This window comes from Agelaius tricolor, unplaced genomic scaffold (assembly GCF_023055355.1).
Source record: "Agelaius tricolor isolate 1412-34295 unplaced genomic scaffold, bAgeTri1.0.p SCAF_23, whole genome shotgun sequence".
Classification (NCBI taxonomy): Eukaryota; Metazoa; Chordata; class Aves; order Passeriformes; family Icteridae; genus Agelaius; species Agelaius tricolor.
In genome coordinates, this window is record NW_027269283.1 from 7592836 (window position 1) to 7616625 (window position 23790).

The window sequence follows — 23790 nt, forward strand, 5'->3', positions numbered from 1 at the left end:
TTTGGGTGATCACAGCAGTGACCTCCAGCCTTTGGATGATCACAGCAGTGACCTCCAGCCTTTGGGTGATCATAGCAGTGACCTCCAGCCTTTGGATGATCACAGCAGTGACCTCCAGCCTTTGTGGGGCTTTGGGTGATCACAGCAGTGACCTCCAGCCTTTGTGGGGCTTTGGGTGATCACAGCAGTGACCTCCAGCCTTTGGATGATCACAGCAGTGACCTCCAGCCTTTGGGTGATCATAGCAGTGACCTCCAGCCTTTGTGGGGCTTTGGGTGATCACAGCAGTGACCTCCAGCCTTTGTGGGGCTTTGGGTGATCACAGCAGTGACCTCCAGCCTTTGTGGGGCTTTGGGTGATCATAGCAGTGACCTCCAGCCTTTGGGTGGCTTTTGGTGATCACAGCAGTGACCTCCAGCCTTTGGGTGATCAAAGCAGTGATCTCCATCCTTTGCTGGAGAGCTCTGGATGCTCACCTGGAAGCTCATGGCTGGGAGGCACCTACTCAAGAATCTGTGGGAAAAAAGCCTCTTTTGGCTCAAATACACTGTGTTGCAGGGCTGTGCCATTAACCAGTGACACAGAGGAGGGAAGGGCAGGCGGCAGATTGGTGATGTGCCTGTTTTGTAAGGCAGTGAGTGAGGGGCAGAGTCTGCACCAAAAGGCACTGTCTGTGGTGACCTGGGGGTCCCCAGCCTAAGGACCCTCACAGGCTGTCCCCTGCTGACTCCCTGTACCCTGCCCATGGTGTTGTGGAAGGAGGGGTCCCAGGGCTAACCTAACCTTTTTCCTCCTGTTTCTCCATCATTTGCCATCAGAAGCGTTGGCCAGTTTTGCACTCTGCAGACCCTCAGCCATGGGCTGCCCACTTGCCCTCACTGAGATAATGCTCCCCAAGTCACCCAGAACTGAGCCAAAGCCTCCTGTTGGTGGTGGCCGTGGTGGCCCTGCTGTCCAGAGCTGTCAGCTGTTTTTCTGGTTCTTGGTCTCTGCTTGGGTCCATCCTGCTGGCCCTGGATGGCCCTTGCTGTCTCCTTATGCCTTCCTAAAGATGACAATCCTTGTCCTGGAGGGGGATTTTAACTTATTATCAGCTCCTGAGCTGTCCCCTTCACAAGGGTGGGGACAGAGGCTGGGACCTGTGTCCTCTCATGGGAGAGCAGCTCCTCCCTGTGCTCCCAACACCCCAAGGTGCTCCTCTCCAATGTCACATCATGCAGTGGTGCACTGACTTCAGTACCACGGATATTACAGACCAAATCTTGTCCTTACAGAGGGGGAAGGGGCAGGAAGGAAAAACCTGCTCATGCTGACAGTGCCCAGATTTCTCTTTGAGAAGAGCTGTCAAAAGTGTTGATCCCCTGCTCACATCCCCAGGCTAATCTGAGCCTCCCTTGCCTCTGCAGGTGCCCTACTCCTGGTTGTGATGGCTCTGGTCACATAACAGGAAATTATGCATCACATAGAAGGTAAGATCTCCCTTAAATTATTTTCTCTCTAGTCTCTTTCTGTGTTGCTTTTTCTTTTTCTTTTTTTTTTTTTCCTGCAGTGGGCAGAGTTGTAAAGTTCTGAATAAAACATTAATGTTACTGACAACTGAAGCCTATTTTCATCTCTTTAATCTGACTTCTTTTTTTTTCTGATGTTTTCAGAATCTGATTAGAAGCTCCTTTCAACAGAATAAAAGACAAAGGGTCAGATTTTAGCTGATGCAATGTTCCTGTTAATATTGCTACCTATTTATGACTTCTATTATCACTTTAGAACATTAATAGCACAGATCTGAGCCTTCTGTTTCAACAATTCCATTAAACATTGCAGGCTGTTAGCAGATATCTTCTTATCTAGACACCATTAATTACTGTCCATCTCCCTCAATTTTTTGCTATTTTTTTTCCTTCTGACTTCTCCTCGTGATGTGAAGCTGCAAAACGAGAGAGATCAAAAACACTGTGCCAAATGCAAGGGAAAGATGACTGAAGCGGGGGAATAGCAAATGCAGAGATTCTGCCAGTGAGACAGGCCTTTCTTCTCTTTTTAACCACAGTCTGTCAGGCTGCCCTCGTGCCAAGAAAAGTGGGATCAAGATCACCCCGACAAAGGATGATAAAGAAGACCCAGAGCTGATGAAGTAAGTCTGGGAATAGCTCCTGAGCAGAGCTTGTCACTCCCTCCACTTCACCTCACACAGATTTACTTGGGGGATCACTCAGCACCCACCCCACATCCCCCCTTGCTCGTGCTGCTCTGAGCATCCTTTGCTGTGTTTTGGTGTTGCAGTTTTGGTATTTGATGGAAAAAACTGGCTGGTGGGGAGGTAATGGTGTAGTTTTCTTGCAGATGTGAAAGGTGGGTTGGTACAGCACAAACAGTTTCTCTGCTAGCTGAGCTTTATGTGATTTCTGGAAAACCACAGCAGTGTTGTAAATGAGAGTAAAACCCCACAGTCAAGTCAAACATTGCAGGTTTTTGGGAAGCAATGGATAGGCAAGGGTTGATGGAGTAGAAACTACCCAGCACTGAGTTGGGTCAGGATCTGGTAACCCTGAATAAACAGTGTTTTGTGGAGTCTTTGCCAGGGCAAAATATTCTAAGTGAACTGGAAAAAATCCTCTCTCTGCTGCCTCAGGCTGAAGTTTTCAAACATCCCAGGGGGTTTATTCCTGTGGGGAATAGAGATTTGAAATTGCTTAGTCCACCTCAGGAGTTTTCATGAGCTGTGAAATCCATTTGTCCTGACTTTCAGCAAGTCTGAACATCACAGGCTCAGCATGTGGGGTCTGGGATCTGTATCTCCTCACACAGCTACAGGACATGAAAGGCAGCACTGACTCCAGGATCCTATTTCTTTTTTTTTAATTATTTGTTACCTCACAGCATCTCCAGCCTTTCTGAAGCCTGTACACTCACCCAGCAAGTGCAGGTGGAAGGGGGCAAAAAGAAACATGGAAAAAATTATCAACCACCTCCAAGGGTTTCTGGTTGCCCATGAGTGCTGGCATATCTGTCCAAACCCCTTTGGCCCAGCAGACTGTCTCCAAATGGAGCTTTTTAAAGAATATTTCACTCCCAGGGCAGGTCTTGCCCTCCAGAGGAGCAGAGGTGGATATGTCCATGTGCCCAGGTTTTGGCCTGGAGCAGAGGCTGAGCCAAAGCAGGACCCAGTGGGGGTGGAAGAACCCTGCAGGGGCTGTGGGAAGCTGGGATGTGCCTGCTGGGGGGGAAGGACCTTTCAGAAAAAGATGATATTTGAGCCATCTGCTCTGTTCTTCCTCCTCAGTCTACAGGAAGGAAAGCCTCTCAGTTAAATGAGCCGTGTGATAATTAGCAGGAGTTTGCAGAGTTTATTAAAAATTAAGCAACCTACTCAAGAATCTGCAGGAAAAAAGCCTCTTCTTGGCTCAAATACACTGAACTGTTGGTGGTGTTGCAGGGCTGTGCCATTAACCAGTGACACAGAGCAAGAAAGGGCAGGCAGCAAATTGGTGATGTGCAACTGCTGGCTGTACCTTTGCTCTCACCATGGCTGGAGACCTCAGCTGGGAGGTCACCCTTCCCCATGGTTTCTCCAGGGACACGTGCCTGTGGGGCTGGGAAAGCTGTGGTTTTGCTCATTTGTTCCTTCCTCATTCAGGGCAGCACAGAGCAGTTTCCCCAGTGCGGTTTCTCTTCCCAGTGCAAGGAGAAAGGAGTTTTTATGTGGCTGTTTTGTTGTGGGGAACATGGGGTGGGCTGGCAGGACACCCACAGCAGAGTGAGGGTCCCCACCAGCATCCTCACCCGGGGATGAGTTTCTCCTAGTCCACCCTAAAGATGCAAACTGGGAAGATAAAATTGCAAGAAATCATTCAATTGTTTGGGTTGGAAGGGATCTTAAACCTCACCTCATTACAACCCTCTGCCATGGGGTGGGACACCTTCCACTGGACCAGATTTCTCCAAGACCCATCCAGTCTGGCCTTGGACAATTCCAGGAGTGGGGCATCCATAGATTCTTTAGGTTCCAGGCTCCAAATGGGGCTGGATTTTCTGACTCCTGGAAAGATGGTGCTATCCCCCTCCAGACAGGTCTTGGTGGAACCATGGATATGGGTGCAGGAAATGTGAGCGTGTCTGCAGCAGCAGGAGGAGGAGGAGGAGGAGGCATTCCCCAACACCCCACGGCCCAGACAGCAACCCCCCCTCCTCCAGTACAGCCAGGAGGAGCAGAAGCTCCTCTGAGATGTGCAAAACAACGTGGCACAACAATCCCTGGCTGGTGCCTCCTCCCAGCCCGTGGCAGTGTTTGTCCCACCACCCACGGCAAGGTGTGCCTGCTGTGGGTTTATCTTAAGGAGCTTTGGCTCTAAATCCTTCCTCTGTCTGCACTGAACTCCACTTGGAACCCGGCCGAGTTTTGCACATCATCACCGAGGAGAAAGTCATTTAGTCCCTGTTGTTTGTGCTGTTCATCCTTCAAGTAATTTGCTGCAGATGTGATTGAACAGATCACCTCAACCTTCAGCCCAGCCCATACAGCGGAAGCATCCACAGGTGTCTAATTGATCAAACGCTACTGGTGCTCCCATTAAATAATAATAATGTTAAAAAAAATTTAAAATATGTCCAAGACAGCTGTTTTGCACAATAAGGCTCTGGTTTATTTTTTAACAATGAAAATGTAATGAAAGTTAAATTAACGGTGTAAAATATGTAATGGTTGGGCTGTAACGGCTGCATACGAAATGCTGGGGTTTGTCTCTTTCTCTCTTGCTCTTCCCCCCTCTCCCCCTTCTCCTTTTCCTCCTGAGGATTCAGTAATTTGCTCGTGATCATATAAAAGCAATGATGTTATGAATTTACTGAGGATCCTGCTGGCAGGGATATTATAAGTGAATTGTGCTGCATTTGCAGCTGATTAAAATCGAGATCAGCATTTTTCAAATTATCTTGGGAAAAGGCTGGGTGTAGGGCCCCCCCTTTTGCTGTCATCTCCCTTTTGTGTGGAATGTAAACAATCAGGGCAATAATTTCTGCGGTGAAACGCAGCTTGTGATTTTCAGGAGCAGCTCCGTGAATGCTTTTGCTGGAGAGCCTCAAAGTCCCTAATTGCTTCCAAACTAAGGACATGGGGGCTATTTTTGTCATTTCTTACCTCCTTCCACCTCCTCTATTTTTGAGTAACCTCCCTTGAGTAATAAACTTTTAACCGTATTTATAATTGACAAGCATTTCTAAAACAAATGCAAACCACAGCAGAAACCCTGATAGATACACTGGGCTTGTAGGATGGCAGGATTTAGGGAGAATGCCATTAGGTGAGGAGGGAGGAAAGAGGTGCCTTTTAGAGAGCCACTCGTGTGCTTGGCAGTAGCACAAGTTGTGTTGGTGCTTTCACAAGGCTTCTCACAGCTCCTGTGTGTTTCAACTGGCCATAAAGAGGGAGAAGTCTGGTAAGGGCAGGGCTATATGCTGCCTTGATGATAATTCCCACTTTATCCCCTTGAGAGCATGGGTTGATCTCCCCAGAGAGGCAGGATGTGAACCAGGAGGAGGAGGAGGAGGAGGCGAGCGAGGCCATGCCGTGGCTGCAGGGTGAGGAGTGGTTCAGTGATTTGTCCTGTCTGATGGGCTGCAGGCTCAGAAACCCCTCAGATGCGCTCCTGGCAGGAACAGGGCTGCAGCTCTTTGTGCTGCACAGCCTGAACAGCTCCTGGCTCAGGGACTGGCTCCTGGGGAGGGTTGTGTGCCCAAGGGCACAGACAGGGCTCCTGTGCTGTTGGGGCAGGGTGATAAGAGATGAGCCTGGGTTCATCAGCAGTGACACAGGGCAGAGCCAGCAGTACGTGTGGGATGGCTCAGTGTGATGTCAGCCTTGGGGTACATCAGGAGGGACACAGGGCAGAGCCAGCAGTACGTGTGGGATGGCTCAGTGTGATGTCAGGCTTGGGGTACATCAGGAGGGACACAGGGCAGAGCCAGCAGTCCGTGTGGGATGGCTCAGTGTGATGTCAGCCTTGGGGTACATCAGGAGGGACACAGGGCAGAGCCAGCAGTACCTGTGTGATGGCTCAGTGTGATGTCAGGCTTGGGGTACATCAGGAGGGACACAGGGCAGAGCCAGCAGTACGTGTGGGATGGCTCAGTGTGATGTCAGCCTTGGGGTACATCAGGATCCCATGTCAGGCAAAACCTGCCCTTTTTGTCCCCAGTGAGGCACCAAACACCTGGTTTCTGACACCACTGGGACCTACTTTTGCTGCACGTGACGTGACATCCACAGACTTCCCTCCTGCAGAATTCTCCTTGATTCTCTTTGGCTCCTTTGAAGGAGCACTCGTCGCTCTTAATTTCCCATCTGCTATTTCCATCAACCAAATATCTCCCCTATAAACTCCAGATGAGACCCAAATACAAACGCTCTCTTCCCAGGCTTCCTCATTGCTGCTCATCAATAACTTCCTCCCTTTCTTTATTCCTTCCTTCTGTTCCTTGCCCTTGATGTGACTTTGGGTGATTGCCGGTGCCCAGGTGTCCCGTTCCGGGCTGTGTCGGGCTGGGACACATCAGCGGCAAGTACGCGTCGCACCGGAGCGCCTCCGGCTGCCCGCTGGCCGCCCGCAGGCAGAAGGAGGGATCGCTCAATGGCTCCTCCTTCTCCTGGAAGTCCTTGAAGAACGAAGGCCCAACCTGCCCCACCCCAGGCTGTGACGGTTCTGGCCACGCCAACGGGAGCTTCCTCACTCACAGAAGGTAAATCCTGGGGTTTACGTCAGTGTGAGTGGGATGGTTTTGCTGTGGATAAACCTACCTGCCCCAAGATGCTGCTGGAGCAGCGTGCAGCTCCTCATGCCAGGTTCAAGAGCTGGTGATTTTGATGCTGAGTTGAGTCAGGTTGAAGTTTACTGAATGGAGAAAATGTCTGGTTGTTTTAATATTCACAGAATCAGAGAATGGTTTGGGTTGTAAGGGACCTTAAAGATCATCTCATTCCAACCCCCTGCCACAGGCAGGGACACCTTCCACTAGACCAGGTTGCTCCAAGCCCTGTCCAACATGGCATTGGATACTTCCAGCAATCTTCCACAGCTCCTCTGGGCAGCTCTGGCCTCACCACCCTCACAGGAACGAATTTTTTTCCTAACCTCAAATCTAAATCTCTACTTCCATGCTGGAACAGAATTTGAGCACCACAAATAGGAGATTGGTGTCCAAAACAACCAGACTCATCTCACCCTCTTCACCTGGCACACCTCCTCTTTTAGGAAGCAGTGTGTTTTTAATCTTTGCTTAAAGAAAATCGCTCTCACTTTATAAATGGGGCATTTTGTGGCATTATTCATAAAGCAATTTCCTCTGTACCATAAAAAGCTTTTAGAAGAACTGTCTCGCAGCTTGAATTCCACCAAATGGCACATGTTCTTATGTTGGGAACATAAGCACCTATAAATACTGAGAGTTTATGAAACCCATTTTTACTTGTTTTTCAGTTTGTCAGGGTGTCCAAGAGCTACTTTTGCTGGGAAGAAAGGAAAACTCTCAGGGGATGAAATTCTCAATACAAAGTTCAAGACCAGCGACGGTAAGATTTTTTCACTCCTTTGCCTTGCAGGTGTGTCAGGGTGTTGAGCCCATAGATCTTTTTCTTTTTAGACTTGGGAGGTTTAAGCTGAAATCTGGGCAGAGATTTCAAGGACATCATGTACTTTGAAGACCCATTCCTTGTGTTTTTTGGGTGTTTGTGCTGGCATGGTACCAGTCTCACTCATTGAGTCACACATTTTAAGGGAGCAACAATAAAGAAGGCAAAAGAAGTAGCTGAAATTCAGATTTTTTTTTCCCATATATTCACTGGCATTTTTACAAATCCCTTGCAGTCACTCAGTGATTTCCACCTATTCAGGGCTTTTAATACTGAGATATTTCTGGATCTGGAATTTTGTTAGCGATGGCACTTTGCATTTCCAGTGCTATTACCGAGCTTTCTGTGGTATTTGACAAGGTTCAAGCATTGAACTTGATAGTTTGGAACCTATAAATACCTGCACTCCTCTAGAAATATTGCTTTATTTTATGGACCTCGTAATTTCTCATCAAGATATGCATTAGTTTTTTAAATGGCATCATTCCAAACTCAGGATCAGAGAGAGTGACCTGACTTTTCAGGACAATCAACCTTGCCAGGTGTGGGGATGTGTTGGACTCCAGCTGCTCTGCTGTCCTTTGCTTTTGTATTTACATATTGACCTGTTCAAGTATCATTGACCTGTGATAATAAAAATATTAATGATAAAAAAATTAGAAAGGAAAAGGCAGGTGAGAGGTACGTCCTGTTTCGAGGCTGTAAAAGCCAAGGTAAGGACGGTGCAGCAGGATGGGCTCAGCAGAAAGCCCAACACTTTTGCTTTTCCCAAGAGCATTTGTTGACTGCCCATGACCTTCCCTCCTGCAGTTCTGGAGAACGATGAGGAGATCAAGCAGCTGAACAAAGAGATCAGTGAGCTGAACGAGTCCAACTCAGAGATGGAAGCAGCCATGGTGAAACTCCAGTCCCAGGTTTGTGTGCTTGGCCATGAATTCAAGCCCAGGGGTGATGGGTGTTGGTGGGTGCATGGTGAGGGTTGGTCACACTACCGTGCTCCTTGCTCCACAGATCTCCACCATGGAGAAGAACCTGAAGAACATTGAGGAGGAAAACAAAATCATAGAGGAGCAAAACGAAGCCCTGTTCCTGGAGCTCTCAGGGTTGAGCCAGGCTCTCATCCAAAGTCTTGCCAACATCCGCCTTCCGCACATGGTAAGAAACTTTGACAGTGCTCAGCCCAATCCAGCATCATCAAGAGAGCTGTGCCAAACCCAATTCATGATAAGGCTTTTTCACAATTAAAGAGTGGGAGAATTTCTTTCCATACACCTATGTGTCCTTTATAAGATCAGTACTTTTCCCTTATCTCTGAAGCTTGCATTGTATCTCCCTTTTGTTGTCATTTTCTGCTGATCTCCCTTTTTATCTATTGTTCTGTCTCATTACATCTGGGAGCACTATCACAAAATGGGAAACTTTATCAAGGGCACCCAGTGCCTTTTAGCCTAAGACAGCACAAGCAGAGATCAGGAGGGATTGGATTTCAACGTCAGAAAGATCTTAGAGCTCCTATTACAATGCAGGTAGTTTCAATTCAGTTTTGAATAGCTGGCAGCTAAAGAATAGCATTCTTAAAGAGAGTGTATTTTGTTTAATTTAACAAGGTCTAACAGCCCACAGCATGTTACCATAGAGTTACTGAGAAATGAAAAGACTGCATTAAAATAGTAAAACCACAAAAGGCTATTAATTACCTTCTCTCTATTCCCAGGAATGTAATTACTGTTGTCAAAACCAGGTGTGTGGAGGTGGGGCTCATGTTGTTGAGGAAGCTGTCCTCTTACAACTCATAAAGACCATTGCAATGATCAGAGGAATGAGCTTTTGATTTATTTTTTCTTCCATCCTTTTTTTTCCTTTTCTTTTTTCTTTTCTTTTCTTTTTTCTTTTCTTTTTTTTTTTTTTTTCGGGGGGGAATCCTTTTCATTGGGGTTTGTATTTAAATTCAGGCTGGTTGGAGAGAATCCATCCTCCAGCAGAGCAGTTTTGGATAGTATTCACCCAGCTGCCTAACTGGCAGAAAACCACTCGCTGAGAGCTTTTTTGTAAAGTATTTGACACATAAAGGTCAAATAAACTGTTCAGCAAATATTTTTTCAAGGTTTCAGGCAACTCTAATTAAATGATGCCCATGAGACTTTTATGCTCATTTTATTCCTGTTCTTTTTCTTCCTTCTCCCTCTCTTTTTTCCCCCATTAAGCCCAAGTTAGACGCTTGCAATGCCCCTCAAAAGCAGAAGCTGTACTGCAGCAGAGAGCTGGGCAGGGTAGCTGTGAGCCCAAGGTGACCTGACTTTGCCTTTGGTTCCCTCCGTGATGTTTCAGCAGTCCTGTTGTCCTCCAGCCCTTCATTTCCATGCCTTAATTCAGCCTCCAGCCTGTCAGGCTGCCTGCACACACTTTACCTGATGCTGTTAATAGCTCCACAAGGCCAGTGCATAAAATTAAGGACCTGGTTAAGATCCAGTGGGATTAGGGCAATGATGAGATTCCTGTAGACGCAGCACTGCACACAAAAAGGCTTTGATGTGGAGACCTTTGGCTGTCTGTACATACAGAGAAACATGGAATGGTTTGGGTCAGAAGGGACTTTAAAATTCACACTGTTCATGCCCTCTGCCATGGGTAAGGACACCTTCCACTAGACCAGGTTTCTCCAAGCCTGACCTTGAGCACTTTTAGGAATCCCCAACTTCTCTGGGCACTAAAATACGCAGATAATTTATTGCAAAGACTCTCATCCTCGTCCTGCTCTTTTACTAATAGTTTATTTGACTTTTTTTTTTTTTGGCTGCAGGATCCAATTAGTGAGCAGAACTTTGATGCCTATGTGAACACGCTGACAGACATGTACACCAACCAGGAGTGCTACCAGAACCCAGAGAACAAGGACCTGCTGGAGAGCATCAAGCAAGCTGTCAAGGGCATCCAGGTGTAGCGCGGCGGGATGGAGAGCAGCAAGCAAACAGACTGTAAGATGGAACTTCCCCTCCAAGTATTCAGGTTTACAAGTTAGAAAACTTGTTTAATGAATGAAAAAAAAAGAAAAAAAAAAAAGGACCAAAATGTAACCAAGAGGCCATTTCTGAGACATGGAACTGATCAAACTCAATGTTCTCGTTTACTTAACTTTGGACCTTCTTGAGAAAAGTGGGATTTTTTTCCACCTTGACCACGAGGTAGATCAGGATGGAAGGCTAAATTCTCCAGTTGGCTGTGGGGCTTGGTAGCAGGTGAAGAGCAGGCATCTTCCATGAGTTGCTTGCTCTTGCAGAATAGATCCAAGGGTTAAAACGTTACAAGAACAGGGTCTTGTCTGATCCAAGACTAGTGTATGACTGGCTTAAACCCTCATGTTGTCTATGGTCGTATGTCCAGATCACCTACTCACACATGAGTTATGTTCTATGTTGCTACAAGTGCTGGAGCTGCAAGCTACCTGTAAATCTGAACCTGTGCTGGGCCTCCCAACCCCGAAGTGTTCAGATATCCACTGGGCATGGGAACTCTGAAGTATTATAAAGTAGCTTATTTTTATTTTCTGAAAGAAATCTGAAGAGCAGTTCTGGATCTCCAGTGGAAAGCGCAATGGAAAAAAGGTTCTCAGGGAAGCTTTTGGAGTTTGCAACTACAGTATTCCTTTGTCTGTCTTAAATATAAGAGTAGCTATTATGAATAGGCCAATTCCAGATATTTCAAACAGAAGAATTTCTTTAATGTGTCATGGTCCGGTGTATATGATTTTTTGGAAATCTGTTTGATGACAGTTCTGGTTCTTTTCATTATTGTGATCATCCCTACAGTGGCGCAGTACTGCCAGTCCAGAGATCATACATCAATGCCAGAGAACGGTTGAGATTGTGATGAACAAAACAAAACAAATCAAATCCAAAAGAAGCAAAAACCAACAAAAAGAGAGATGTTAATTGATGGCCAGAAAAGTGCTTATGTACTGTGAACCAGGAGTTGATTCCTTACACGTACCCACAGGGCAATGAGGATGGTTTGGTTTGGTGTTCCAGGGATTTGCGCGAAATCACGGCGCTAGCGCCATTCTGCAACAGAGAAAAAGGGGAAAAAAGGAAAAATAAAAGAGGATTCAGGTATTGGGAATTCTTCCAAAGAAGCAGTTGTGAGCAGCTGGGTACATGCAGCCCTCTGTGCACTTAGAGAACAACTCTGTGAATGTCTTTGGGGCGCTGCTCTGCAGCACTGCTCCATGGCCAGGGCCAGCTGTCACCCCACGGGGCTGCTCCCCACCTTGGCTCCCACCTGGAGCTCACTTCCTTCTCCAAACACTTCAGTGGGGCAGAACCCCCCGAGGGGCCCCAGCGTGGGGCATCCCACATCCCATATCCCATATCCTGCATCACTCCCAGCCATGGGGCAGGCAGAGCTGGGGAGGATCTTGCTGACCCCAACAAAAGGCAAGAGTGTGGTGTCGTTTCGAGCCAAATCCTGCAGATATTTAGGGTATAATTCCCGATTTGGGGAAGTCAGTGGAAAGTCCCAGTGGCTACCATGGCCACTGGATCTGGGCTGGAAGGCCATGAGTGGCTTGGTTGGAGTTGTTCCCTGTGTTAATTTCCATAGGGCAGTTGGCCTGGGTGGGCTTGCTCCCATAGTTGAGTGTTTGCAGGATCAGACTCCACGAGTTCACTTATTTTAGAACCCATTCCAAGTGCAAAAATACAAAAAAAAAAAAAAAAAGGGAAAAAAGTATAAAATTTGAGGTGTTAAAAACACAACGTTCTTAACATGTAAATAGAGTCCAAATTGATTGTGACTGCAATTCAGTTAGTATTTAAAGGTAGAGAAATTGCACTTACTGGAAGAAAGAGAAGGAAAAAAAAGTAGTTAGTTTAATTATGCTGTAAATTATTTAATTTTGGCAAGATGTATGTAATTTATATTTACAACACCTTATGTTAACTTTTTGCTATTTATTTAACTTTTTTATTTATTAATTTTATACTTATTTTAAACTGGACACTGCACCATAGAAATGAAGATAAAAGAAGCAAAAAAAAGTTAAAAATTAAAACTTTTGACCATAAAAAAATGATATTCCAAAAAAAAGAAAAAAAAGAAAAAAACCCTATCTACAACTCCTACTTGTAATTTTGATGCAACCAAGTTATTTTTTATATATTTTGTTATTTATTCTTTTAATGATGGGAATTTTTTTAAAGATATTTTATAACTGAGACATTTTGATAATTTTTTGGTTTGTTTTTTTGTGGGGGGCAGGGGCACTGGGGGGAAGAGAGATTTTTTCAGTTTTTCTTTTTTTTTTTCATTCATATTGTTTCAGGCACTGATAACAGGAAATGAAAATTCTGTATTTATTATTTATTTAATATTTAAGTCGGGAAAAAAATGAACTGTGCTCTTGTTGTATATTTATTTTGTTGTTTGTGTGTTGGTTATGTGATGACTGAGTACTTGTTTATGTGAAGGAATACTGTTAATATTTAAATAATAAAGAGTCACATTGAAAGTTATAGCAGGCTACATGTTATTCTGTGAAAACGAATACTGTGATCTACTTTCCTCAGGAAATGTATTTTGCAGACAGAACTTCCTTATGTACTGGCAGGGTTATTTCATAATAAAACCCAGTTCTGTTTGTGACTTTAGTTCCTATGGTCTTTCTTCAAGCTGTTGCCAGTGTGTCCCTACTGGGCTTTGTCCTTGTCCTGCACTGTGGTTTGGGGTTGGGCAGTGTGTCCCTGCTCCCCTGCAGCTCTAGCCAGGACTATGCACCTCCTGCCTGGCTCTTCCCACCTCCTAAGCTGGGAGATTTCAGGGGAATTTAGGTTTGGTATCTCTGAAGGCTTTGGAGAAGGAGCTGCAACCATCCAGCCAAGTAGCTGCTTAAAATCCTGCTAGTGCTGTGCTGATTTGGAAGTCCCAGCCAGGAAGGTGGAGGCAGGATTCCTCTGGGCAGGGCTTGCCCCCTGCACCCCAGGAGTTCAGGAGCACCTCTGCTGTGGAGACAGGCTGGGGGTGTGCAGCCTGGAGAAAAGAAGAGCCTCTTCCAGTGTCTGAAGGATGCCCAAGAGAGATAGAGAGGGACTTGGAGCAAGGGTGTGGAGGGACAAGACAAGGGGGATTGGATTCATGCTGCCAGAGGGCAGGCTTAGATGGGCGATTGGGAAGGAATTCTTCCCTGTGAGGGTGCTGAGGCCCTGGCACAGGGTGCCCAGAGAAGCTGTGGCTGTCCCATCTCTGGAAGTGTCCAAGGCCAGGTCGTACGTGGCTTGGAGCAACCTGGTCTATGGAAGGTGTCCCTGCCCATAGCAGGGGGTTGGAATGAGATGATCCTTAGGGTCCCTTCCTACCAAACCATTCTAGGATTTCATGATCTTGTGGTTTTGTGCTCCCACAGGTGGTGTGTGAGCAGAGGAGATGCCATTGGAAGCAGTACAGGAGATGCCAGCCCTGGGATGCAACACAGAGATGGACACTTTTCCTTCCCGGATTTCCAAAAAAACTTCAAAACCTGATTTTTGCCAACAAAATTTGCTCAGTTGCATCAACCCAACTGTGATGTTCACTCTTGGAAGAACGGAGCCTTTTCTCTGGTAAGAGTTTATGTTTTGAAGCTGTGGCAATGAAGAGAATTTTTCACTGATCTCTGTGTTGGATAATTTCTAAAGTTGCCAAAATTCAGTTTTGCTCTGCTGTAGCAGAGGTGAAATAATGTAAATCATGTTAAGGCCATTTGGAGCTGCGTGAATTGGATCAAATGGGAATTTCAGGCAGGCTCATCACCGAGAAATTCAATTGTCTGATTAACTGAACTGAACTCCTCTGTCTGTCCCTGCACGGAAGCACAAGCATTGCTGGGTTACAGTAGAAGAAGGTGGCCCTACCACATGCATAAAAGTGAAGGGGTAGAGTAAAATGCAGCTGAAAAGGCAAGAACTGTAGTAGAAAAGTGTGGAGAAAAGTTTGGGTAGAAGGAAGATTTCCTAAGGCCTTTCCTTGAGTATGTGCATGGCCATGGGTGTTCACTGGAAGTTTTTTCTGCCTTCATTTACTGTCTGCAAGGTGTCCTGATGCAGAACAACCAGCAGAAGCTTAGGACAGGCTTAGGATCCCTTAGCCAGTGGTCCCTGAGAATAAACACCCCCAACAACAAGGACTGCTGGAGATGGAGCCCAGCTTGCCCAGGAGCCCCAAGAACAGAGTCTCTTTGAGGCTTTGCTGAACTTAACTTGAAGTTGATGGGATTTTGTCCTCTTCTCACAGGAGGAAAAGCAGTTGGACTCATGTTCACCTCACCGGCTGGCATGCTGTTTTCCTGAAGGGCACATAATTGTTTTATGGGGGTTTCACTCGACTTTGCAGCGCTGAGCAGTTCCTTGTGCCAATATTTGATTATGATGATCGAGCTAATAGACGTGCTTGCCTGTCCTTCCTTAACGAATTGGCTGAGCTGGATAATAGAGCGCTCAGATTTGTGCTAAATTGCAGCTCGGGGAGCCATCACTGGGAGATGTTATCTTCTCAGAACTGGCGTCCTTTATCACAGGGAAGGGAATTGAATTGGTTTAAGATGGTACACTGTCAGTTTATAGGTGTGCTTAGGAGAGCTCTTAAGCCTCTTCCAACAGGGCGTAGGGTGAGAGAGGAATGTCAGAGCAGAGTGGGCTTTTGGCTTCAAGGATGCCAGGGAAAAGATACTCGTCAGCATATGGTTGTCTCTAAACACATCGATAAACCATTGACCAATGAGAGTCATTTGGCCTCACTCATGCTGCTGTTAATTGTTAAAAGCTGCTAATGACCCATTCCTCCAGTGGTACCTTTCACTTGTCAGCATTGACCTGATCTCTCCCAGAGAGGCGTTCCAGCCATGGCTTTCAGCTGTAAGCAGAAAGGGGGGGGTTCTTTCCCAGCCTCGTTCATTTTTCTGATTTTTGTTCCCCTTGCCCTACAGCTTCTCTGAGTGAACGCTTGAATCCTGCTCCCACAACCAAAGGGTCCTGAAAAACACACAGCTGGGTGGTCAGGAAGGGGTTGCCTCATTCCCATCAGGCTACTGGGGAGAGAAAGCAACTTTGCTCTTCAGAGATGCCATTTAGCATCAAGTTCATCCCTCCTGGGCCTCAGGAAGATGATGTGAGACTGGGGAGCAGTGAATGGGCTGGAGATGACACTGCAGGCAATAGAGCAGCCCCGAACAAGAAATTGCTCCAGCACAGCTTGGTTGGATTCAAAGGTTCTGGCCTGCACTTGTTAGCACACTCACTTCTCCTACACTTTATGAGAAGATATATCCTGAAACGACCTCCTGCTTTGTACAGAAGGGCTTGTGGGATTGAGGCTTTGAAAAAGCATGAGGATGATGCATTCTTCAGACAAATAGCTCTTGTTATTCCAGCTGCCTTCATCCCCATCCCTCAGCGCGATGAATAAACCAGCAACTATTATAGAAATGGTAGTATCTGTTTTGAAGACATTTTTGACCCTGTCAACAAGGAAGTATAAGAACCTCTAAAGCCTGCCTTCATATCTATGACTGCAGTGCTCTTTTGTTTAAATGACAGGGAGTATCTGTGATGACCCAAAGAGCCACAAAGGGGTAGAGCAAGGACATGCTCTGCCTGAGCTTCCCCAGAAGGACCTGTCCATGCTAAGATACCCTCACAGCATCCTGCCCACTGCAGGTTAACACCAGCACATCCTTATTGAAACCAAGACGTGCCAGAACTTTTCCTTGCCTCTTCCTTACTCACAACAAGTCCCAAAGTCCACCTACACTGAGCATGAGGCAATGGTTGAATGGTTTCTACTCAAACAGGGCTAAGCTGGCCTTAGCACTACGGGGAAGTTGGTTTTGATAAGCCAAGTCCCAGATCAAGCTCCTCAGGTTTTGCCATTTGTTAGAGGACTCCCACTCAGGCTCCAACATTTAATAGTCCACCCTAACCATGCTGAGGCTGTTTAGCAATTAAATAACATAAATCCAGAAGCTAGATTAATAAACAGTCTGGACTAGAGCAGTCTACAGGGTGGAGAGATAAAACTATAAAATATTTATCACCAGCTTGGGGATGAAGTCATTAATTTAATAACTACCCATTGCTTTGCTTCTTACAGTTGTTAGGAGTCTGAAGGTTGCAGAAGATTAGGTGGGAAACTTACTGCTTCCCTGCTGAGTGGAGCCTTTCCCATGAAAGCCAGGGCCCAGCTCCCATCTGTCACCCCATTACGTTCGGAGGTGGTGAATATATTACTGTGCTGCTTCCCAAAATAAAACAAAACAAAATTTCTGCTGGCCACATGGCAACCCTCCACGGGACTTAATGAGAACACTGCCCTTTGTGCAGGGGCCACTTCCAACAGCTGTAGAGATGGAGGCAGAGGGATCTCTGACCATTCTCATGATGTGGCTCCCATGGTGAGCACAGCCCTGGCAGCACTGCCAGTGCAGGTGCCTTTGGGGACCAAAGCTTTGGCTGCCTCTTGTCCAGAGACGTCAAGAGCGCTGTCTGAGCCTCCCTCATCAAGGATTTCTCAGTGGGTCTTCACGTTTTCAGGAGAGGGAACAAGGGTATTAGCTGGGTCCCTGCTGTGATTTGATATTGGGGAGCATCCAGGACTTAGATCCACGCATCCGCTTTGCAGTGATTATGGCTGGAGTCCCCTGATGAGTGTGCTCCCCTGCTGACAGCTACAATTTGCAGTGATGCTGTAGCAAAAGTCATGGGGGAAGAGGGAGGGAGGGAGGGTGGCTGTGTGCCCTCAGCATGTTTTGTCATCAGTTTCATCCAGGGACAGCAAAGGGGTGCCAGCTGAGGGAGTGGGGTTTGAGCAGGAGCAGTGTGTGAGGTGGGACATCGCTGCTGATGAGGGGCTGAAACACTGCTAATCCTCCCCATGACTGCACTGACAGCAAAGGCAATCAAATTCCCTAAATAATTGAGTCGAATTGTTAGCCTGTTTTTTAAAATAAATAAACTAAAAACAGGCTCAGTCTGTGAACATCAACCACAGCATGGGTGAACACAGGGGTGCAGCCACCATTGGTGACTTGCCAGCAGCACTTAGTGTCCACCCCTGCTCCTGAGAAGGGCAGGGAAACAGCACAGAGAGTCCTGAAGGGTGCTGGGGGGCTCCTGCTGGGACAGAGCTCAGCCCCCAGCCTCAGAAGAGCCCTGCTGTCCATGGGCATCTCAATCCTCCTCCAGGCCTGCAGAGCCACAGGACTGACCCAAGAAAAAGCAGGAATGAGTGAGAATCCTAAGTGGGTGCCTTGAGGAAGTAAGAAAGGTCGACAGCAGAGATGGTGGCCAGGGATGCAGAAATGCATCTGTGCTGTTCAGGAAAACAGCAGCTGTAAAATAATGCTCTGACTTCTGAGGCTCCCACAAAGGAGGTTCTTGCATGAGGTTTGTGAACAGCTCAAAACAGAGAAGTCCAAACCTGGGTGTCCAGGTACTGGAGATGAGGAGCTCTGGGTGAATGGAGCAACTGCAATATCTTGGCCAAGACTATGTACGACAGAGTGAGATTTTAGGGGTACTTTTAGCAGGGTAGGGAGAGAGAAAGAGAGAGAGAGAGAAAATTCTTGTGAATCACAACAGACCTGCAAGATATTTCTACTGTCACCCAAAAAGTAACAGAAAGGCTTCTGCAGAGCATTCACCTCAATTTTTCTGCCACAACAGACTAATTTGAAACTGTCAGCACAAGCATCTTTGTCCTGACCATTCTGCACTGCAGTACTCATCCAGCACAGGCAGGGCTAACTGCAGAGGCCCCACTCCAGTATCATGTCATCGCATTACCCTTTCATTTCTCTTATCAATGCTGCCATTCAGTTCCGCTCCTTATTCCCAGTCCTTATCACAACGAGCCAAAAAAGTGCAGAACATCAGTCAGGAGGGGAAAAAAAAAAAAAAGAACAGGTGAAATTCTGATTTTGTCAGCTAAAATAGTTTCCAGATGAGTGCTGCCCACAAAGAAGCTGAATCTTGGTGATTTAGTTCCCAAATTTTACATTTGCTCCCTCTCCCCCATCTCTCCTCTCAGCTCTTAGCTCAAAGTGGAGTCCTGACATTGCAAAGTGTTAATAGAATTAGTCTCCTGCTATAAACTGTTCACTGGGGCTTGTTAGCTCAATTGTTGATGCTAAATTCTTATCAGCAGAGCCACCTAAAAGAGTGTTAATCAAGAAAGGCTGAACTCGCTGCCTGGGTCACAGAAATTTAATTAAACCCCGAGTAAAACTGGAAAATCATTTTGAAAAGAGAAGAAACGAATGCAAAATGTTTTTCATCATTTGACTTTGCATCTCCACAGTCAGACGTGATTTCAAAGGGTGTTTTGCCACAGCAAAGGCTGAGGGAAACGCAGAACAGACTTTCCTCAGTGCCTCCTTTAATACAAGGTCCTGGTGCTCATCCAGGGTAAATGAAATATGGAAACTCACTGATTGAGGTCTGTTAAGGACCTGCACCCACAAATGCAAAGGAGCAGAATGCAAGTCCAAGTTACACAGTGATCTCCTTGAGCAAGGTTCTGTTATGTTTAAGGTTGTGTTATGGTTATTAATTTATGGATTTGCATCTATTTTCCATTTGTGCTGCAGGAAGTCTCATGAAACAAACCATTTGTTTGGCAGACACAGAGAAATACCAGTACTGGTAGGACCTCATGTGGGAATATTGTGTGTCGTTCTGGGATCTGTCTTTGGAAAAAGAAAAGATTAATTTATCCTTGAACAGGTGCAGAGAAGGACTGGCAGAGTGATTAGCAGAACTGAGATCCTGTCTTAGGAGAGGAGATTAAAAGAGCTTGGCTTGTTTAGCCTAGAAAAACAAAGGTTAAGAGAGGATATGATTACTTTTCATAAATACATTCAGGGTGGGAGGAAGGGGAATGATTTATGTTAGAACATAATACAGGTGGGAGATCAAATAAGGGACATCTTGGCTAGGAATAAATTTCCACTGGAAATCTGAAGATGTTTTCCTATTGCTGGAGGAGGAAGGTTTTGGAAGGGCTTTCTGAGCAGGATGGATGAGCCCCTGTGGTCTTTGAGGGGACAAATGTGGCTGGCCCAGCCCCACCAGTGAGTCTGCAGGTGGGACACGAAGGACTGCCAAAGGCAAAGGAGGGAAGTGTGATATGGCTGCCATCTGATGGCATTTCTATTATTCATAAATCCATAAAACCCATTGATTTTATTTAATCCATGAATCACTTGAAAGATCCAGGAATGGTTTTCTTCCTCCATCAATATGAAAAGCTTGATATCTGAGATTTTTATTTGGGAGCTGCCTCCTAAATCATGGCAGATGGGCCATGACAAGGCAGCAGAAGGACAGGACAGAGAGCTGGGTTTGCTGGTGCTCCTGGCAGTACCAAGAAGAGATGAAACACCTCTCTGCTCCATGTCCCCACTGTCAGGGATGCCTGGTGACACCTCCTCCCACTCTCAGCCAGGCTGCAGCATCTCCTGGCTGCCTTCCTCCGATGACACACGTAAGTGAGATGAATCCAGGGCTTTAGGAGTCCTTTTTCCATGTGGCACTGGTTATGTGCGGTGCAATCCAGTGGAAATCAAGACATATGTTCTTCCTCTTGCTTCAGCAATTACTCACAGAGCCCTGAGATGAAGTGGAGCAAGAGGACACACACACACACACACACACACACACACACACACACACACACACATATATATATATATATATATCTATACATATAAATATAGAAATCCTTTGCATGGGTAAGAGGATCTCAAGTGATTTGCTGTCAGTGTGTTAATATTAATTCTAGTGTAAGTGCATATGTCTGCATGTATTTGCATATATGCATGTGTGTGCATATGCATATATAGAATATTTGCATATGAAAGTGGTATAGAGCCAAACTGACCACAGAAAAGGCAACACAGCATATTTTACAAAATGAAAAAAAATATGGTGAAAATATACCCCTATGATTTAATGCTCCCCCAGCTCTTAATTTATGTGAGTCCTCTTGTCACTCACTAATTACCCTGCTAACTTAACCAGCCATCTGTATCGCCAGGCTGCAGGTCAGCTCAGTCTGCTGGGCCCTGGTTTGGGGGCTAAAATGCATTTCTGCTGTTTGATATTCCAAATAAATAAAAAAAATCTCATTTTAACTCAACATCACTAAGAGATCAGAAGTTAATTCATCCTGACTGTTGTTTAGAAAATATCTATTAAAGAAATTTGTTTAAAAAAAATGAAGTTGGAAACTGTAAAACAGAGGGAAATAAAGACAAGGAAAATCTTGGCTTCAGCTTGGCCTTGTGAAAATTGCTGCTCTCAGCAATTATTTCAGCTAATGAAGGATGGAGACTGATTCTCCCGGTGAGACTGTGGTTGCTGAGAGCAGGGACTTGTGCCTGTGAGGGCCCCTGCCCCAGCCCGAGGGATGCTGAGGTGCCACCTCAGAGCCCCGAGGCAATGCCTGTACTGCTGGGGACACCTTGTGGTGCATGGCTGGGACAGAAATGCTGCCACTGAAGTGCCACCAGGCCCTGCTTTCTTAATCCTGCTCTGCTTTCTCCACTCCCAGGGGTGCTGGGGCTCTCCAAGCCAGGGGCAGCTGCCCACAGGGGTTTGTAGGCAGGGCAGAGTCACTGATTATTGCTGACTGTCACTCCTGGCTCGCAAAGCCCCAGCGAGCTGCAAGGAGGAGAGGGAGGACTTTGTAAAGAGCAGGGAAAGAAGAAACACAGAGAATCAGCTGCTGGAGACTCAAGAAATGATGAAACACCCAACCATGTTTTTTTTTTCCTAAATGTGGGGATTTTTGCAATATTATCAGGCAATTTTTGGTGTCCCCCAAAGCTGGAGCTCCATGCTCTGACACCCATGGAGGTGTTTTCAGCCACAGCTACATTCTCGAAGAAAAGAGATGGGAAAAAGCTGCCAGGGGAGGAGAACCAGTGTGCAGCTGGGGGTGAGCCTGTGGAGCAGTGACAGTGGGGCTGTCTGGGCACCAGAGAGATTTGGGCCATGTGCAGCAGAGAGTTAGAGGTGCAGAAAACAAGCTGTCCCTCGGGGATGATGAGTCCTTTCAGCTGCTCCCTCCCTCCCCATGGCTGTGCTCCTGACAAGTTTGGGGTGCAGGCAATGAGGTGGGGACCTGCACTGGGTAAATGTCCTCCTTGTGTGTGTTTCTCTTGGCCAATCCCTGTAATTCTCTGGCTGGAAACAGAAGCTGCAAGCCTCACTGATCTTGGCAGTTTAAGGCTGCTAGGAGATATGAATACACCTGGGAGGGGACAGGGGATTTGGGAATCCCTAAAACACCCCTCAGGTTCTTACTGGGCTTCCCGAGGACTCGCTGCTGCCAGAAAGAAGCACAAGCACTGCTCTCCTCTGCCCCTGTGAGCTCTCTGCTGGCAGCACAGCTGCTTTAGCAACAACTGCAATTCATTTTTTTTTAACCCAGCTTTTATTTTAACAATCTTTGCACTTAAAAACCCCCCAAAAAACCCAAAACCCAACTGCTATTTTTCAGCAGCAAAGGGAGCAGATGCTGAATGGCACCACACGTGCAGGGAGTTTGTGTGTCCTGCGTTTGCAGTTTCCAGTGGGTTGCCATTATCCCCGAGCATTCTCCGTGTGAAAGATGAGGAGAGTGCAATCACCACGGCCTGTTTCGGTTGAATCAGCAAGGAGGAGTTTCAGAGCTGGCTCTCCACTAATAATCCCATTCTCCCAGGCAGCTGTCTTCTGCAAAATGAAAGTGCAGACATCTACAGTATTACCCTGCTCCTGTTTGCAGAGTCTGCTGTTATCACGTTAATGAAGGGAGCTGAGATAACCACCTTAAAGCATAAATAAATCTCGGATGCTGATTCACTTTCTCCTATTTGAGTCTCATTTACCAGGGTAATTCTTATTTTTTTTCCGCTGCAGGCTTGTTGTGTCTGCCAAGACAGCTTTTTTTTTTCACAATTCATCTCCAGAGAACTTGAATTAAGAGGCTTCTTGCCTTGTTGCAGTTATTCCTTCTCATTTTGCAGCCATATGAAGTCCTAGATCTAAAGCCAGGCCAGACAATTTTATCAAATCTGCAGCATCAGCCAATGCAGAGAGGGTCACTTACACCTGAAAACAAACAGGCACTTTTAGAGGATAATTTCTCTCAGTCTTAGACAGGTAGCAGGAGACACCTTTTCTCCAGGTCATTGAAGGAGCTCACACAGGTGTGTAAAATCTAAATTTGTGGCCTAACACTCAGTTATGGGACAGGGATCCCCCACAAAATGAATGGCATGTCAGATGTTGTGAAGTTTCACAATATTCCGTGTTTCCTTCAAGCCCCTACCCCTGGAATCAGGTAAATCTGCATCTCACTTATTTATCCATCAGTTAATTCACATGTAGCATTCATGATTGCAGGGAAAAAAAATCCAGTTATGTGACTAAATTTGGATGCTCATCAGCTCAAAATGAAGAATATCAACCAGTTCCCACCACATTTTTTTTTTCCCTAAGTTCCCATGATTTTTTCCCAAGCCTGACTAATGACACCAGAACATCTGGTGCTGGCCAGGCTTCACTCAGGAGGTTTGGCTCCCGTGTCTGTGCCAGCAGCTCACTGGCATCCCCCAGCCCCTCGCTCCTGCGTCCCTCCTGCATCCTGGGATATCTTGTGCAGGCTGCCCTAGAACAGAGGCTGGATGGAGTTAAAGAATAAAGCAGGGATTTCTTAAAAGGCCTCCATGGATCCACCTTGGGCAGCACAAGAGCCCAGCCAGGGCTGCACCCAAGGGTAACAAAATGCACGACTGCTCACAGGGTCTCTCACTTTTATAAGTTTTGCTCCTTTTGCATATTGGAGTTAATTTTCCAATTATAGCTTTAGCTTATGAAGTCCCATCCTGCTTGTTATTTCATTCCATGTTGTTTGTGCTCTTGGGCCTAAGATTTGGATCAGTTGTCCTTGGTCCACAGCTAGAGAAGGAATTGTTTTGTCTCCCTAATCTGTGAAGAAAGCTTACTATCCCCTAATATGAAGCTCAGAAGTACACACTAAAGCAGTATAGAGTCTGAAAAATATAAAAGCTAAAACCTGAGGCATCACTGGGATGTCCCAATCCCACAAGTGTCACAGCACTATCGCAGGATTGGGACAGCTGGGACAACTGGCCCATGAGC

General features: G+C 46.3%; 1 protein-coding gene across 5 annotated transcripts in view; it reads left to right on the forward strand.

Annotated features, from left to right (window-relative positions):
- Positions 1 to 13263, forward strand: part of MYT1 (myelin transcription factor 1) — a 65640-nt gene extending 52377 nt beyond the window's left edge. For all 5 annotated transcript variants that reach the window (XM_071446752.1, XM_071446753.1, XM_071446755.1 and 2 more), the window contains 7 exons: positions 1407 to 1469; positions 2048 to 2131; positions 6511 to 6732; positions 7470 to 7561; positions 8432 to 8535; positions 8633 to 8776; positions 10422 to 13263. In XM_071446752.1, coding sequence (XP_071302853.1) covers positions 1407 to 1469; positions 2048 to 2131; positions 6511 to 6732; positions 7470 to 7561; positions 8432 to 8535; positions 8633 to 8776; positions 10422 to 10562 — 850 coding nt within the window. In that variant the 3' untranslated portion in view covers positions 10563 to 13263. The remainder of the gene's footprint in view (positions 1 to 1406; positions 1470 to 2047; positions 2132 to 6510; positions 6733 to 7469; positions 7562 to 8431; positions 8536 to 8632; positions 8777 to 10421) is intronic.
- The last annotated feature ends 10527 nt before the right edge of the window (positions 13264 to 23790 follow it).